General features: G+C 36.3%; 1 protein-coding gene across 1 annotated transcript in view; it reads right to left on the reverse strand.

Moving 5' to 3' along the window:
• Positions 1 to 6,422: 6,422 nt before the first annotated feature.
• EXOC2 (exocyst complex component 2) overlaps positions 6,423 to 16,093 on the reverse strand; it is a 137,424-nt gene continuing 127,753 nt past the window's right edge. Inside the window, 4 exon segments of the mRNA XM_062570039.1 lie at positions 6,423 to 7,712; positions 9,943 to 10,002; positions 11,827 to 11,888; positions 14,120 to 14,242. Coding sequence (XP_062426023.1) covers positions 7,619 to 7,712; positions 9,943 to 10,002; positions 11,827 to 11,888; positions 14,120 to 14,242 — 339 coding nt within the window. The 3' untranslated portion in view covers positions 6,423 to 7,618.

Genomic DNA, 16,093 nt, shown 5'->3' on the forward strand with positions numbered 1-16,093 from the left:
TTTCTTCAATTATTTTAGTGATATGTGACTTCCAGAGATGTTGAGAAAGCTTTTGAAGTCTGGATTATTTTTCATTCATGAGAATGTTTTTTTTTTCTTTCCTCTTTCCCTCTCTTTTAAACATATCTCTCAGACAAAATTTGACACCATTCACCTCTGGCAGGAAATTTTGGAGGGTGAGGTGTGATGGGTAGAAGAGAGACTCAAGCCTTTGCATATCTCACTTCCATGCCTGCCGCTGGCACTGACTCACTGGGTGGCTGGGGGTGACTCACCTAGCCTCTCTGTACCTCACTTTGCACTGCTAGTGAGACTCCAACATACTTCGTGGGACAGCTCCGTTATTTAATTCAGCAAGTACCAAGCACATGATTTTTGAGATTACTGAAGCCAATGGGAGCTTTTGCATTGGCTTCCAGAGGTTCTGATATTTGCTGATATAAAATGCATCAAGAGTCAGAGATCAAAGGCCCAGTGTATTACTAGAAGTTTCTCAAAATTTGTAAACTGAGTTTGCAATGTGCCGATGGATTTCACACTAGGGTATCAGTTGCATTAGCACAATGCTGACTTCACTGAAACATCGTAGGCTTGACACAGATTAAGTCTAGAACTATTACTACTTTAGTAATCATGGACTTCACCGATCCAGGGTCAAGTCTCTGCTGTAGCACAGACTGCATGTCCTGCATAGATAGACAAGGCACCAAGGCCGAACTTAGGCAAGAAGTGCAGTCTTGTGCCACTGCCCACTTTCAGGCAGGGCTGCACTGGTCCCATCTATCTCTGGACCATCTGTTCTTGCCCTCTTCCTTGCATCAGCACTTGTCTTCTGGCACCAATCTCTTCAAGAACCTGGATCAGTGATCAATTTGAGCAATCAGTGATGAATATGATCCAAACGTGAAGGGCAGGGCCGGGGTGGCAAGGCAGCAATCTTAAGTTTCTTTGAATGGAGTGTTGGAGTTTTGTTTCTTTGCAATATCTCAGTCCTGCAGCAGAATTCATACTTAACCCCTTGAGCAAAGCACCTCAAAAACATTTCTCAAGAGCACATGAGCTGCATGAAAAGCCACCTACACTAGCTGTTAGGAAAAGTCAGGAATTCATCTGTAAACATTCATTAGCTATAACACTGTAGAAGTCTTCAGAACTGCAACTTAGGCCTTCCTCTGTTCTCGGTCAGCACCTTTAGGCAACCAAATACTGCTTTGCTTCTGCCTTCTGGCCCAAGAAATCTTGAACATTTTTCTGCAGAGCTTAAACAGTGGAAATGGAGACATGCCATCCCCAGCACAGTCTACAGCAGATGATCTATGACATGGTTGTGAAAGGCAAAGGAGGATACAAAACCAGATATTCCTGAGAGGAATATTCTACCCAGGGTCTCCTCTTGACGATCCCAAAGACTGCATCTATATAGAGCTCCCATATAGACGTAGATGCAGAAGGGCACAGGCAAAGTTTGGTTGTAGGACTGTGATTACACTTTAGGCATGAGCTCAGCACTACTCAGCTGGGAACAGTTGTTGGCAAGCACGCACACATGTCACAAACATGATGGTAACAAAGCATTTGCCTACTATGTTTAGGAGTTACTGGCATTTCTGCTCTTCAATGGCTGTTGTCTGCCTACATTCCATTTCAGGTGCTAAAACCTGCTTGTGAAGCTGGGCATATAAAGTTATGAGAAAGAGGTCCTGGAAAAGAAAACACATGAACTCTGACGTGCTATGAATACCGCATCCCTAAGTACATTCTGGACATTGGACTGGAATATGATGGGATCTGATGGATCTGTATAGCACCTTTAGGAGAAGAAAAGTACAGACAGAATGTTTTATATTGGACCCTAGACAAAGAGTCCTGGAAGAGTAGAGTTCACTGAGCTTCAAAAAGAAATTAGACATTCACAGATGTGAGATCCCCAGCAAAATTATAGTTTGCTCAAGAACTAATCCATGAAGCCCTTAGCCTCCCTTGCCTTTTAAAGTGGCCACTGACTACATTAGCTAGAAGTCAGCTCTCCATTAGAACATGTCATATAAATAACTGCTCAAAAAGCACAACCTGGATGTAGATGGTAAAGGACACAGCTGTAAAACATGCCCACAATAGATGTTTTGCTTAGACAATTCATCTAACTTCAGAACTTTTGAAACATAGATTTTATCTTTGCAAAGCAAAATTTTACTGGGGTTTGTGACATATTGTGCACGTGTGTGTGTACATATCTTTATTTAGCATTTGTATATACTTGTAGCGTTTTAATTAATTCAGAGAATCACCTCGCCTTCCATACAGAGGTATCACCTTCTCACACTCTCCAGCACTGGTGGACTGAAATGTCTGAAGAGCAACCGCTGGACATTTTCTTCCCTGTGCTGGCTGTACTTTTGAGGTTACAACAGGTGTCTACCAACGTTTTTACCACAATGGTTCAGAGCTCTCTGGTCTTTATTAATTCATTTTCAAATCTCTGTCTACCCATATTTATGTCGGGTTCTAAAAATAAGTAGCACCGTTACCATTCTGAATTTTAATTATCTACTGAATATCTAAAAAGATAAGCTGGAAGGGGAACCCCCTCTGCAAGCAGAACTTCAATTTAGTTAAATGAGTGAAATTTATCAGAAAAAGTGAGTAATGAGCAGCGAGGAAGACTGTCTCATTTTGCTAATTTTACTTTATAAATTATCTGATTTGACATTCTATGCTAAAAATCTGCTTATGAACCAAGAAAACCAAAGGACATACTTCACTTGGTTGAAGCAGTATCTCTTGCCACAGAAATTTTTCTACATTAGTACTGCAGCATAAAAACTCCCAGGCCATTGAAATGAAGACACTCACAGTTGTTTCTAGATCATCACACATCTAGAAATAGCTAGGTAAGCTGTGCTTTGGGTTTGACTCTCCTTGTTTTCTGCATTCACATCAGAACTGCATTTATTTCACAGCAAACGTGTCCTCGAAACACAGAAAGATGACAGCACAGGAAGTGTTAACCAAAGTTGTTCTACTCCTTACCTGCACACCCAGGCCCACTTCAGGGATGAAGACAATTCTTCTTCCCATTTTAATTCTTATCTTCTGTTTAATGTATTTCTAATGAACTGTGCTGAGACTATCACTCCCCTTTATTTAGGCCCTCATGCCTGGGACTGGCAAGGAATATTTTACACCAAAGTTATTCCACAAGAAAGAGACAGAATGTTGCCAAAATAGGCTATAAAACTAAGCATGTGCTAATAGCATCTGTTACAAATACAGCTGGATTTCACTTTCCATCGTCTTACTCTTATTTTTTTCCTCAAGATTTTAAATTTCCTAATTCAAAAGGAATTTGGTTGAAGATTTTCCTTACTTGGTCTCAACCTCAAGGAGGACTGCATGCAGAAAAGCTGCACAAAATCTATTAGAAGCCTTTAAATAATGAGAGTGTGACAGAAAAGGAACAGACTTCTCTTCTACTTGGATGTTCAGACTAGAAAAGATTAGGTGCAATAAATGACTGCCCACAACTGTTTGATCTCAAAAATAAACCACAGAACTGTTAACGTTGCCACTCCAAAAGCAGCAAGTTTTCCTCTCTGCTCCCAGTGAAAGAAATAGCAAAGTGTATCATTTATTTACCAGCAACATTTTTTAATGGACTTCAAGGATGCATTGGTGTCTCTCCAAATGAAAGTCCTTGTAGGCCGTCAAGTAATATTGCAAGAAGTATATAATTTATCTGATAAACACCTTGTCCTGAAAGGAATACATCATTTTAGGACATGCTTTTTTAGGACATGTTTTCTTAATAGCTTCATTAAAGACAGAGCATTTAGAGCTCTGAATCTCAAAGAGCACAAAAAGGAAGGGAGTTGGACTGCAGGAATCCTCTTTGACCTATGGCAGTGTTATATGAAAATAAAAAAGTTAAAAACGGCTAAAATATTCCCTAATAGAAGTTTACTCTGTTATTCCCAGTTTTCCCCTTCATTCCATGCTAAAAAAAATCTAGTACGTATTGGAAAGTACAAAACAAACTGTCAACTCCATGAACTCAAAACACACTAACAGGAAACATAGCAAGTTCAAATTGTTTTGCCCATTATTAATTACGTAGCTTTTATTATGGTTTTCTTTAGCAACGCTAAATGAAACCATGTTATGTGTTAACACTGCAGAAGCAGTCTTAAGTCTACGAATGTCCTGATAATACTAATATCTAGTACACAATAATATGATTATTGGTGAAGAGGACATGGGAGGAAAACTGAACGATCTCTTTATCAATATATGGACAGGCTGGAAGGTAAGATGGTGGCAAATGTTCAAGGGTCTAAATCCAATTACTAAATGCTGTTAAGCCTTTCAGCACCTTGGAATCTTTCCATCGATTTTTAAATGATGGGTTTCTGAACACTACGAGAAAGGTACACAAGAGGTATTCCAGCAGTATTTTTAATTTGTTGTCTTTATCTTGGACTGTAAATTAACTGATTCTCTACTAAAAATATTTTAAACAAATCTACAAGTCATAATGATTTTCATTTTCTTTTCAAGTAGAAGGGTCAGCAAGCAAAACTCCTCCAAGTATGTGGCTGGGCCAGAAACGCCAAGCAACTCCAGACCACAGCACTGTTTGAAGTCTACCATCACATTTAACAAACACTTCCAACCTATCTGGAAGCCTGACTTTTTCAAAATGTATTTGTGTCCTACTAAACATCTACATATGCCCAGCCAGTACAATAAACACAAGAACTCTTGCTAGTTTTATTGCTTATTTTATCTATTTTGTTAAGTTACCATCCAGATACTTAATGAATGTTCCCCTATTTTTTCATCATTTTAATGATGGATTTAGGTAATTTTTCTGTTGCTCTTGCTTGGTTCTCCCCAACATCTTATTACACTGTTATTGTATTTACTTTTTATTTCTTCTTTGCTTACCTCCTGAACTACCCATGATAATTCAAAATAAATATTCAAAAATACAGTAACAGGAAAATGCTTCAGCATCTCCAGAGGCTGATTATCTCAACACAGCATATTACTGTTAAATTTTCCTATAAGCCTTCACCTATTTTTAGCAAGACAGATTTTACAAACTTATTACTTCCTAAATTTGTTCTCCTAAATGAGAAATAAAGCTCTCCAGGTTTCTATTTCAATGTTAATGTTGTTTTTTTCCTCAAGTTTGTATTGCTTTTAGTTCTTCTAGATATTCAAAGTTCATGTAATAATTCAGTTTATTTTCCCTTGTATTGTCTTTAGCTCTTATCTTTGCTTTAAATGTCAAAACCTTTCACTTCTGTTACTTCAATTTGATTTCCTTGCTGTCTCTCTTTTCTCTGCAAGCCCTAACTGACTGTGTGTTTTGGTGTGGCTCCCCACTTTTTCCCACTTCTAATAGTATCTTTTAAACCTCACTGTATCTTTGAACAGTATTTTGCAAAGCCACACTGACCACTTCTTGCTTTTTGTAATCTTCTTTTCAGAGGAACTGCAGCCTGCTGTACCGTGGCTGTAAAGTCTCAGCAGTTCCAAGTCTTTTTCTCACACAAAGAGATTCTAATAAATCCGTTGCTGCATGATGCTCATTGATTCCCTTAATTCCACCAAATCTGACTTCTTGAAATTCAGTGCTCTGACTTGACCATGTATGTTTATTTTATATCAGGTTGAATTCAAGCAATATTTTGATCCCTTACATATTATTCATTTGTTTGCTGTCAAAGAAGTGTTCTGAAGCTTTACTTCAGAGAGGCAACTAAACACAACTTGCTTATTTTAATGGTTAAAAATAAGCAACAAGTTTTTGCAACACAAGACTGAGAGAATGCTGTTATGATAAAGCAGCACCTGAATCTATTCTAATTCAGTGCAGATTGTGAAATAAGTTTTCAATTCTTATGAACATTTATGATACAAATATAAATCCCGACAGAAGTCACAAAGAAACCACATTTCTTAGAGAATGAGGAATTAGGGAAAAGCTAATGACCACCTTTCTTATTATTTTATTATTCTGAAGCTAGCTGCTTTATAGATTGAACTGGACAATGATTTCAGTAAACACCAGAAGCTGAGACAGCAACCAGCTTAGAATGGGTAACATCGAACAAAATGTTGCTTCAGGTGTTTAATGATTCTGTTAAGCCAATAACGACATGTATTTCAAGTTTCAAACTTCTATTCAAAATGTTATTACTACTTGCTTGCACACAATTTTTCATGAACAAATACATGTCTACCAAAATGTTTCTTTCAGTATTTCATAATTACTAGAACTGTATGATTTTCTTTTTTTTAAATGTATATTTTCAAGCATCCGAATGGACTGACTGAAGAAAAAAGCTGACATTAAAAAAAAATATATATGAAAACACAGTGCACAGCTTCTGAAAGTCACATTTGGAACGAATATATTGTTACTGCACAATTTATTTAATGTGTGAGTCACAACTTCAGATAAAAAAATTAAAAAGCTCCCCCAAACAAAACAATTTTATATTAGTTGCTCTCTATTATAGCTTCCTGTATTTAAGTCCCAGAATGCATGTCAGTGTTGAATCTGGTCCCACCTGTTAGCTGGAAAGGCAGTTCTTGACCTTTCTGTAATTATATGTTAGTGGCAGCAAAATTTTTCTTCTCTCCTCCTGAATACCTATTTTCCTCCAAAAAATTCAGTAAGTGATGGTGAAAAGAGGACTGACTAACAAGAGGGAAGAGGAAGACAGTGGTAGTATGTATGTAAGAATAAGACAAAACAAAACAAGAAAGAAGGAAGCTATAGAACTAATGTACTCTTCCTTACTTGCCTCTGACTATGCAACAGGCTATTTGCTATTTTACTCTGTAACATTAAATAGTATTTTATTTAAACATTTAAAAAAATTCTACTAATCTTACATTTATAAACTCAGAGTGCTTTTCTGTTCATTTCCAGTGACAGGTGAGGTTATTTCAGAAATGAATCTTAACGTCAATATTCAGAATGAAGGAAAAATAATACAGACAGATCTGTTTGATTAAGAAAGAGGCAAGTAAATAAAGACTCCCAAGAAATCAGGCTTATGACCACTAAAACTGTAGATAATAGCAGAAATTTTTTTAATGTAAAAGAAGCAGTATCCTTTTGCATATTATATTTGAATATTTATTTGTCATCTGTAAGTAGTAATGTTTATTTTATGCTTCTCAACAGTTTACAGAAGCTGACTCTTCCAATCACTTACATCAGTATCACTCTACATCTGGAAGGTAAGAATTAATGCACTGAAATATATTTAAATGCATTTTAACAAATGAAACTGACATTGCAGCACATAAATGAAGACTTCTTCACACATGTGTAGTCAACAAGAATGTATGTAAACCAGACTGGCTTAATCCATGCCACAGAATGCAATATAGTAGATAGAAAATCATTATCCTGATATTTATGAATGGAACCCTAATTCAACAGGATACCACATATCATTATTCTGAGTTGTATCTCATCATTTCTTTTTCAATGAAATTCCTCTTTTCTTCAGAGTGCTCAAAGGAATAGAAGCAGTACAGGGAAATGGGTGATGTTGATCCATATTCACCTTTCAAGATCCCTGTATTGTGTTGCTGTCTATGTTTTCATCATTGCTGATGAAGAAGCTTGAAAGCAGGTCAGCTGCAAGTGCATGCTACTTTTAAATTTGTTTAGTAGCTCTTCTAGTAACCTGTAAATGGTAAATATTTACAACTTTGGCAGATTACAACAATTACCAAACATTTTGGCTATTCTGTATGCAACTTCAAATATGCTGTTTGTTTAAATACAGGGCCTAAAATTGAATCTAATTAAGATATCTTAATATTACAGACATTTAGAAATATGGCTAGTGTATCTCATAAAGGGATAATCTATAGCCAAAAGAGGACTTAGCCACAGAGATTTTTATCAAGGTAATAGAATACACCTTTATATCCCTCTCCTTCCATATAAAGACCATTTCCTGAAAGAAACACATATGCAAAAGACAGTGGCAAAAGGACTGGTGGTGAAGGATCGTAAGATTCTTATCACGTAAAGAAAATCTAGAAACTGCCAGACTGTGTGCCATAAAATGAGTATCCCTTATCAAAGCTACGGTTTTTGGTGTCTATTTGAATTGTGAATTTTAGTTCTCAAACTTGTCTTTGGAAGGTATTTCAGGGATTTCTCTTCAGAATCATCAGAGGCAGAATGACTGCTCTGGAAGAAGTATCCACTCATTTGCAGCTATGTAGTTTTATCCTTTACAGATAATAAACGATGTATGAGTTCATTCTTTAGTATAAAAATTGTTCAGTTACATCTACATAGTTGCCAAGAGGGTAGTTGGTGTGGTGGATAATGTTTATTATAATCCTCAAAATACAGACATAGGATCAAGGATATTGATGTTTTTGTTGTAGGAGACATCTATTATAACACTGGAGATGCATTACTAAATTTTACATTCTTGCTTGTATGTTTCATGTGTATTCTGAGGAAGAAAGTGTTCTCAAAACTTCTCGCTCTATTTCAAAAGCAAACCAGATAGGACAGACATACATTATCTCAAACTTTTGGCAAGCTGTGATTATTCAACATCCAGTAACAAAGGAAATTATATTATATGGTCAAAAAAAAATCAACAACTTGAACCACAAAATCAATATCTGCTTGATATTGATATTGATTACATAATGACTATAGCCACAATGATCATTCAGTATCTTAGTCATGATTTTGGTTAAACAGAAAGCAACAGCTCTAAATCAATGCATAAGTATGTGTTATTTAACACAAATAGGTGTAGTTTATAATGAATTGTTTGGAGTGCTGGCAATTGCAGTGGTAATAACCCAAGAAACAGAATGACGTTTGGCACTGTCTGTGGCTCAAAACTCTGAGACAGATGTAAAAACGATGCAGTTCTTGATTCTCATCTGTCCCATGAAGCTCAGATGCTGATGACTAAGTCAACAAAATCTGACAGGTGTCTCGGAAAGTCTGAGTTGAAAGAAGAACTCTCCTTACTCAAAACTGATCCTATCTTTAATAAAGTATGAGATAAGGCAAGAAGATAACTTGAGATAACTGTGGAGGGCTATTGAACAATAGGTTTCAATAAGCAGAGAGTGGACTTCTGGAAGAAGGCAAGGTTTGCAGACCATGGGCTGTACAAACAGGATCTAGATGTGTCCACAAAAGATTCTGAATTTTGAATGTTAAGTGCAAACTAATTTGATGCAGTTCAGTTCCTAAAGATATCATAATACCAACCTCAAAACAGTCAAATTTATCCTAATATATTCACTACAAATCACGCTTGATTTTACCATGCTACACCTTATGAAGCTATGCTTATAACAGACTATCAAATACTAGGTTGGATGTAGAAAAGCAGTTTGGCTGTCAAAGGTTGCTATGGTGTGTCAAGGAGGAACCCAGAACTCCCTCCTCTTGACATTAAGGAAGAACCACAGACCCTTCTTTCATGTTTTTAAAATTAAAGAAAGTTCATTCCACAGTTTTGAAAGATCCCCAAATATCAGCTGGCAAAAATTCAGACTTTGTTGCTTGGCTATTTTTTAATTGCTGCTAAAATCAGCAAGACAAGACAACGAAGCTCACTGAAACTAAGATTAGTATACAAGGCTAAAATTGACTGAAATTAAAGAATAAATACAAAGCTATATTCAACTGCTAAGCCTAGAATGGGAAAGGGAGATGTGCTGCAAAGCCACTGGCTCTCCTGTAGAATTTAACAGGCCACGGTGAACACAGACCTAGCTTATTTTCAGCACTGTCCAAATAAACTTTCATTCTGTGACTCACAAGAGTAAAATAGGTTAACCCTCTAGTAACAAAGTTCTGATACAACAGTTAAAAGAGATGGCTCTAGAAACCAGAAAGGAGATGAAACAGTGCAGTATACTCACTTCTTGTCTGTTCCACTTGAGAGCTGAGGTAAGGCTTCCAAAGCTTGTTTAAAGCTTGAGCTATAAGAAAAGCAAAAATACTTATTTTCCCTCTCAGCAATAACAGTTTCTCTGTATTTAGGTCAAAGAGACCATTCTCCATTCTTCTTATTTCAATAAATTAACAAAATATCAACTCAACACTTTACATTCATGTGCAAATTGTATATAAAGTGACCATGGGCTCAGGCAGGTCTCTCGACAGTCCTAATCTGATATACAGCAGAAGCCAAAAGAAAATGTTAAATCAGCAGCTCATTTAAGACAGTACTTGTTGTTTTGGATTCTTCAGGTATTACAGTAATTGCAAGCCTGTCTTCTGCTTAGAACTAAGTGACTGCCAGAGTATGAAGCACAGGTAAAATATTGATCTTGGCTTTCTGTGCTCAGCTGTCACTGAATTCTCTTCTACAAGAGAAGGCTCACAGAGAAAATTACAGTAGGTTCGCATTGATGTAACACAGAATCATAGAATAGTTTTGGTTGGAAAGGACCTCTAGAGATCATCAGGTCCAACTTCCCTCTCAAAGCAATGGCAACTTCGAAGTTAGAGAGGGTTGCTTGGGACCTTGTCCAGTCAAGTTTGAGTATTTCCAAAGATGGAGATTCCACACCTTCCTTGGAAACCTGAAGCACACGTGCAGGGAACGATGCAAGATCTGCACAGATATGTACAGTCTTCTCTCAGCAAAAGATGAATATAGCTACCTGTAGCAACTATTAGTGACAGATCTAGGAATAAAAAGGTATCTAAAAAGGTTCAGCTTCTGAGATTCACTGTTTTGTTCATATGCTGATTGAAAACAATAGCACCTAATTTTGTTCAATTTGAGCTGACACCAAGTCGTTTTCATCAACACCAGACACTCAGAACAGGAAAGCAAGCCTTTCCAAGTTGAATGCAGCGACATCATAGAATATCACACGGGACATTATGAAGATACACTAAAGTCTCAAGCCTTACAACTTCCCGTACAAAATGTTGATCGTGTAACATGACTGAACTGCAATTGGTGGGAATATGTAATGTCAGGCCTAACAAAAATGTAGGCAATCTAAAATAGTGAATGAATATGCTCATATTCAATCCCCAAAACAATCAACTAACAACTTGTCATCAGTCAACATTACTCAAAACTGCTGACAGATAACATAGTTGGTGTTTTTGCATGTCTTGACTGCACTAGTCACAAATGCTGCTAGTGTTTTTCTTTCTCACTTTATATTGGTACGTCTGTATATGCCCCACAATATTTATCTTTGATTTTATAACCCACTGAAAGATGCTAAATTGCTGAAACTCTTTTAAAGGCTTTCCTTGTAAGAGACAGAGGAAAGCTGAACTCACTTTCCCCGATGAGGTGTGTGGAAAAGGAGAAGTGTATTGTGCAAGCTTGTGGAGAGCCCTAATAAACCCTATGAGGGGATCCTGCCAGTGACTGGTTCTACATTCTCTCTGAAATGCCTGGCAGGGTTTTAGCAGTATGCTGCATGGGACCCCTGTGAAAAACTGGATTAAACTCAGTGATACTTGCCTTTGTCTTATTTCATCATTAGCTTCCTCAGCAACTGAACTATTCTTTCTTCTTTTTAATAAGAGTACAAAATATCTAGATTTTATCAGCAAAGACATTCAAATTAATAACAAAAAATTAAATGAAAGTAACAATGTTCTTTCAACTGATAAAACCTTAATGGTAACCTGTTTCCCATTTATTTGCTTAATATATCACAAATTCTATTTCAAGCACAGTTTCCTAAAAACACTTAATTTACATTATGTGTTTTTGCATGTTTACCAAGGATTTCATACAATGAAACAATATAAATTACTGCACATCTTACTTGCTTTCTGGCGTTAGGTATATGGCCACTGTATCTCTCAAAGCACAGATTTCAAGTCTTGCCTAAAGACAGAAACACAAATACTGAAACAACCTTACAATGCCTTTTGGTCAACTGAATACTAGTATCACAAAGCTTCATCTCTTTTTAGAGGAAAATACTACATGCTGCACTTTTAAGTGGCCTTGGCTTAAACAGTTTGTTTTGTGTATTTTTGGTTGCCATGCTGCCACGTCAGTTAGGAAAGTGCTAAAAGGAACAATTTCATATTTTTGATTCAAGTCAAATTGTTTGTACAGTCACTATGACTATGTAGCAGTCTAAAAACATTGGTTTGTCTCTCAGTAACAGTAATTAATCTTGAATTCTGTTCCATCTTTTCTGTTCTGCAATAGAAAGACAGAAAGACACTACCTGAATTTTTTTGTGGCCATTTTCTCTCTCTCTCTCTCTCTTTTTTTTTTTTTTTTTTGATACAATAAAGTTAACTTCTCACAGCACGGCTTTGCCAGGGAGGAAGGAAACAAAAATCTGTCAATACGTGTTTTATTCTTGGTTTTGCTGTTGAACATTTTTCCCCATCAGATGAGGAAGTAGTACTCTACTTCCCTTGTCTGTCACCTGGTGGGCACATCAGCTTGGGGATTCCACCCCATACACTGTACTGTGTGTCTAGGTATTGATTTCTACCCAGACAAACTATAATGAAGAATGACCTCAAGGACTACACAAAGTTCATATATCTTTCTCCAGTCTTTGAAATGTAATCATTACCATCATAGGTTTTACATGAAACAAGAATTAGCAGCATTCTGAATGTGATCAATACTTAAATAACTTATTCCACACAAATATTAAGTGAACTACACCTCAATTCAGATTCAGCTCTTGACCACCATGTACAATTTAATCCAGCTAGTTATTACAGAAACTAGTATAAATGTAGTCAAAATGCATATCATAAAAATTTTTTAAAACAAAACCTTTTATAATGCAACATAGAAATTTGATTCTAATCCTAATGAAAAGTTTTGGCTTTTATACCTTCCCATCATCTCTCTTTCTTCTAGGTAGGAAGTCAGCAGAGATTTGTGCTTTTTTTTGTACAGAACTTTCTGGCACAAAATAGAATGTAACTAACCACCTGTTTTATACTCGTAAGACATATTTTTCTCATTGCAAAATGTTTCCCCTTTCTCTGTATAGCCCTCCAAGCTGAATAGTCTAGGATTTCTTAAAGTCCTACATATAAGATTTTGGACTCTATATTTTAGGAGGTAACAGTATGGTGGGAATGTCACATTCTTAAGTCCCACAGCTTAAACAAACATGGTGGAAGGGCAAAGCCTGCAAAAGTATGGATCATCTGACGCAGGTAAACAGGCTCGGGCTTCTCTTGTCGAAGTCTGATTCTCCACATAGAGGATGTATAGTTGATCAGTCTGACCAGTCCAGACCACTCTCACATTGCTATTGTCTACCTCAAATTATACAGAATTTCCTAGGTTCAGAGGAACAGAAAAGAACCATGAGTGAGAAATTCACAGTGGGAAGGGAAGAGCCTTTCAATTACAGGTTTAGGCAGCAAATGTGTAAGGTGGATCATCTAGTCAAAGAAAAATTATATACTGTCAACTTTGTTGTTGGTCACTGATTGGTTTAAAACAGCAGCAATCTTATCGCTGTGGTCTTTCGGCTGTGAATTAAGAATGCGGTCACAGACAGTAAAAAGTAGTGGCTGGTTCTGCCTGCCTAGCGCAGTTTTAGCAATTTTTTTTTTTTTTTTTTTTTTTTTTTTACTTATAGACTCCTTTAAAACTTATCCAGCAGTGAATACAACCAGTCCAATCAGAAATGAAGAGGGTGGTATAACAGTATTCGTCTGACCCATGCAATGGTATAATGCTAACACAGAATTAGCATATTAAGCAAGTGACTAACAAGTTCTGCAAACACTTCCAAGATTCTACTGCATCACATTTTCAGGGTCATAACTCTCTAAAGAGCCTAAAACTGTTTTTTCTTTCAAAATAAATGTTTTATGTACTCAGATGCAGACTTCACTAAAATATAATCAAACCTAAAAATGGAATTGTATTTACTATTATGCAGTTCCAGTATCCCAAATGATATTGGTCCATGTATCTGAGAAATAGGTTGTATTATAACACTTTTTACCTCCTTGTTTTTTTCCAGTACTAAAATAAATACAGCAAATATACAGATTATACTTCTCTCTGTTACTGTCAGTTTTCTAAATTCAGATCTTTGACAGTACAAAGCATTCAGCTACCTGTAAAGCTCCATTTTTACTGAAGGATGAAACACATTGCATCAGTCGACTCAATTCTTCGGAGACTGCTTCAACAATCCTTGACATTACCCGAGGAACTAAGTCTTTGGAAATGGTAAATACCTGATAGTCATAAAGAATGAACCATAAGCATGGCATCCATTAACCATATATCAATTAAGAAATATTTTATATATTAACATTTTAGTAAAAGGCATTAAACAGTCTGAAGCGATTGCTTTGTTTTGATCGACAGAAAAATTCAAAACAATTGGAATGTGAAGAATGTCTTTGACACTTGCCCTGTGCTTTGACCAATCACCTCTGTTAATAGCAGTGTTAACTACATGCTACACTTAAGTGATGTGTGATAATCACAACTTTCTTGCAATGCATAAGATCAGCCAGATTCCAAAGTATCTCCTTTCTCTTGATGGATACAGATAGTCAGGTGGTCACACACAGTCCGCTGTTTCATGAATAGCACCTTTAATTCAGTTAAGTCACACCACCCTGATTACATTTTCAGCTACTTTTTACTCAAGCATTTTAAAATTTCTTCCAGAGTCCTTTATGTGTGGCAAAGACTCAGCTGCACAGTTGTCAAACCACTGCCAAATTGCAAATATTTTTATGCTCTATGGCAGAGACAAGCCTTTGAAAGGGTTCGAAGATATGATGGTGTAAAGGATTTACATTTAGATTCTTCCACTGCTGTTAATTAGTGGTTCCTGGGCAAAAACATTACATCTCACTTTTTCCTATGCATCAAGACTATCTTTTTAACTGCTTATTTGTAAAATTTTTTAAAGTAGTACTTGGATCTTTCATAGAGGTCCAGAATACTGACTGCAACGTAAGAACAAAACAAAATTAAATATTAGATCTCTGCCTGAAGAACAGCATGAAGTAACCAATCTTCCTTAAAGCTTACTTTAAGGAAGTGAGAAATTTTTGGTGAATTAAAATATATATATACATATATATATATGAGATGTTCTGCACAGAACTGGGGAAAACATAGGCTAGGAAGTTGGAATATAGAGGAAGTGAGATTATAGGTTAGGCAGATCAAAGTTGTGTCAAGACTTAAAGGTGATGATAAAGCTGCACTAAAATTGCATGGGGTTGGGCAGGGGGAAGATGACATAAGGAACTGAAGATGATGTGACTGGAGTGGTGAAAGGAGAATGAAACTGGATAGAGTTTTTAAACACCCTTTTTCAGATTTCTACTTTAAAATGACCTAAAAATGTTAATAATTGAGTGATTTTTCTGCTAAGGGATCTTTACTTTATGTGAATTTTAGATCTCTTATATTTGACATGGAAATGTAGCAATTAACAGATGATATTCATAAAAATATGCAAAGGTGAATTAAGGGAAACAAATATGAATGCAAGATTCCTACCCAGTTTTCAGTTTTTTGAGAAATGAATTACATATCAGGGATCCCATAAAGTTAATCATTAAAAAAGGCAGCTTTACATCACAAGCTAAGTACTCTGATTATATGCTCTCAGTCATTTACATTGCTAATTCAAACATGCAGCCTACTTAAACTATTTTGACCCACAAAAGCTATGTAACAGTCAAACTTAGCTGTGCAGTAGGAAAAAAAAACAGTAATAATCTGTGAAGGGGTCATCTTATTCAGCAGCAAATACTGCTGAGCAATTTAACACAAATATACCAAGAACACAGTCAAAAATCTTCTACTAAGAAGAAAATGTTTGTACCCACAACGAGTACTCTAGATGTTACTATACAGAATCCAGGAAAAAAAATTCTCAGCAATGGTGAATCATCACAAATTTGCAATAAGAAGCCTTATTTTGATTTCAGTTAGATTTGTATTCTAAGGTAGAGAAACAATTTTCGTTCCACTTCAGACCATGGCCGTTCAGCTGATGGTTAATTTCTGCTGTTTCAAACTACAGAAACTTACAGCCTTGCTAACTAAATTTAAATTTG

This window comes from Rhea pennata, chromosome 2 (genome assembly GCF_028389875.1).
Source record: "Rhea pennata isolate bPtePen1 chromosome 2, bPtePen1.pri, whole genome shotgun sequence".
Classification (NCBI taxonomy): Eukaryota; Metazoa; Chordata; class Aves; order Rheiformes; family Rheidae; genus Rhea; species Rhea pennata.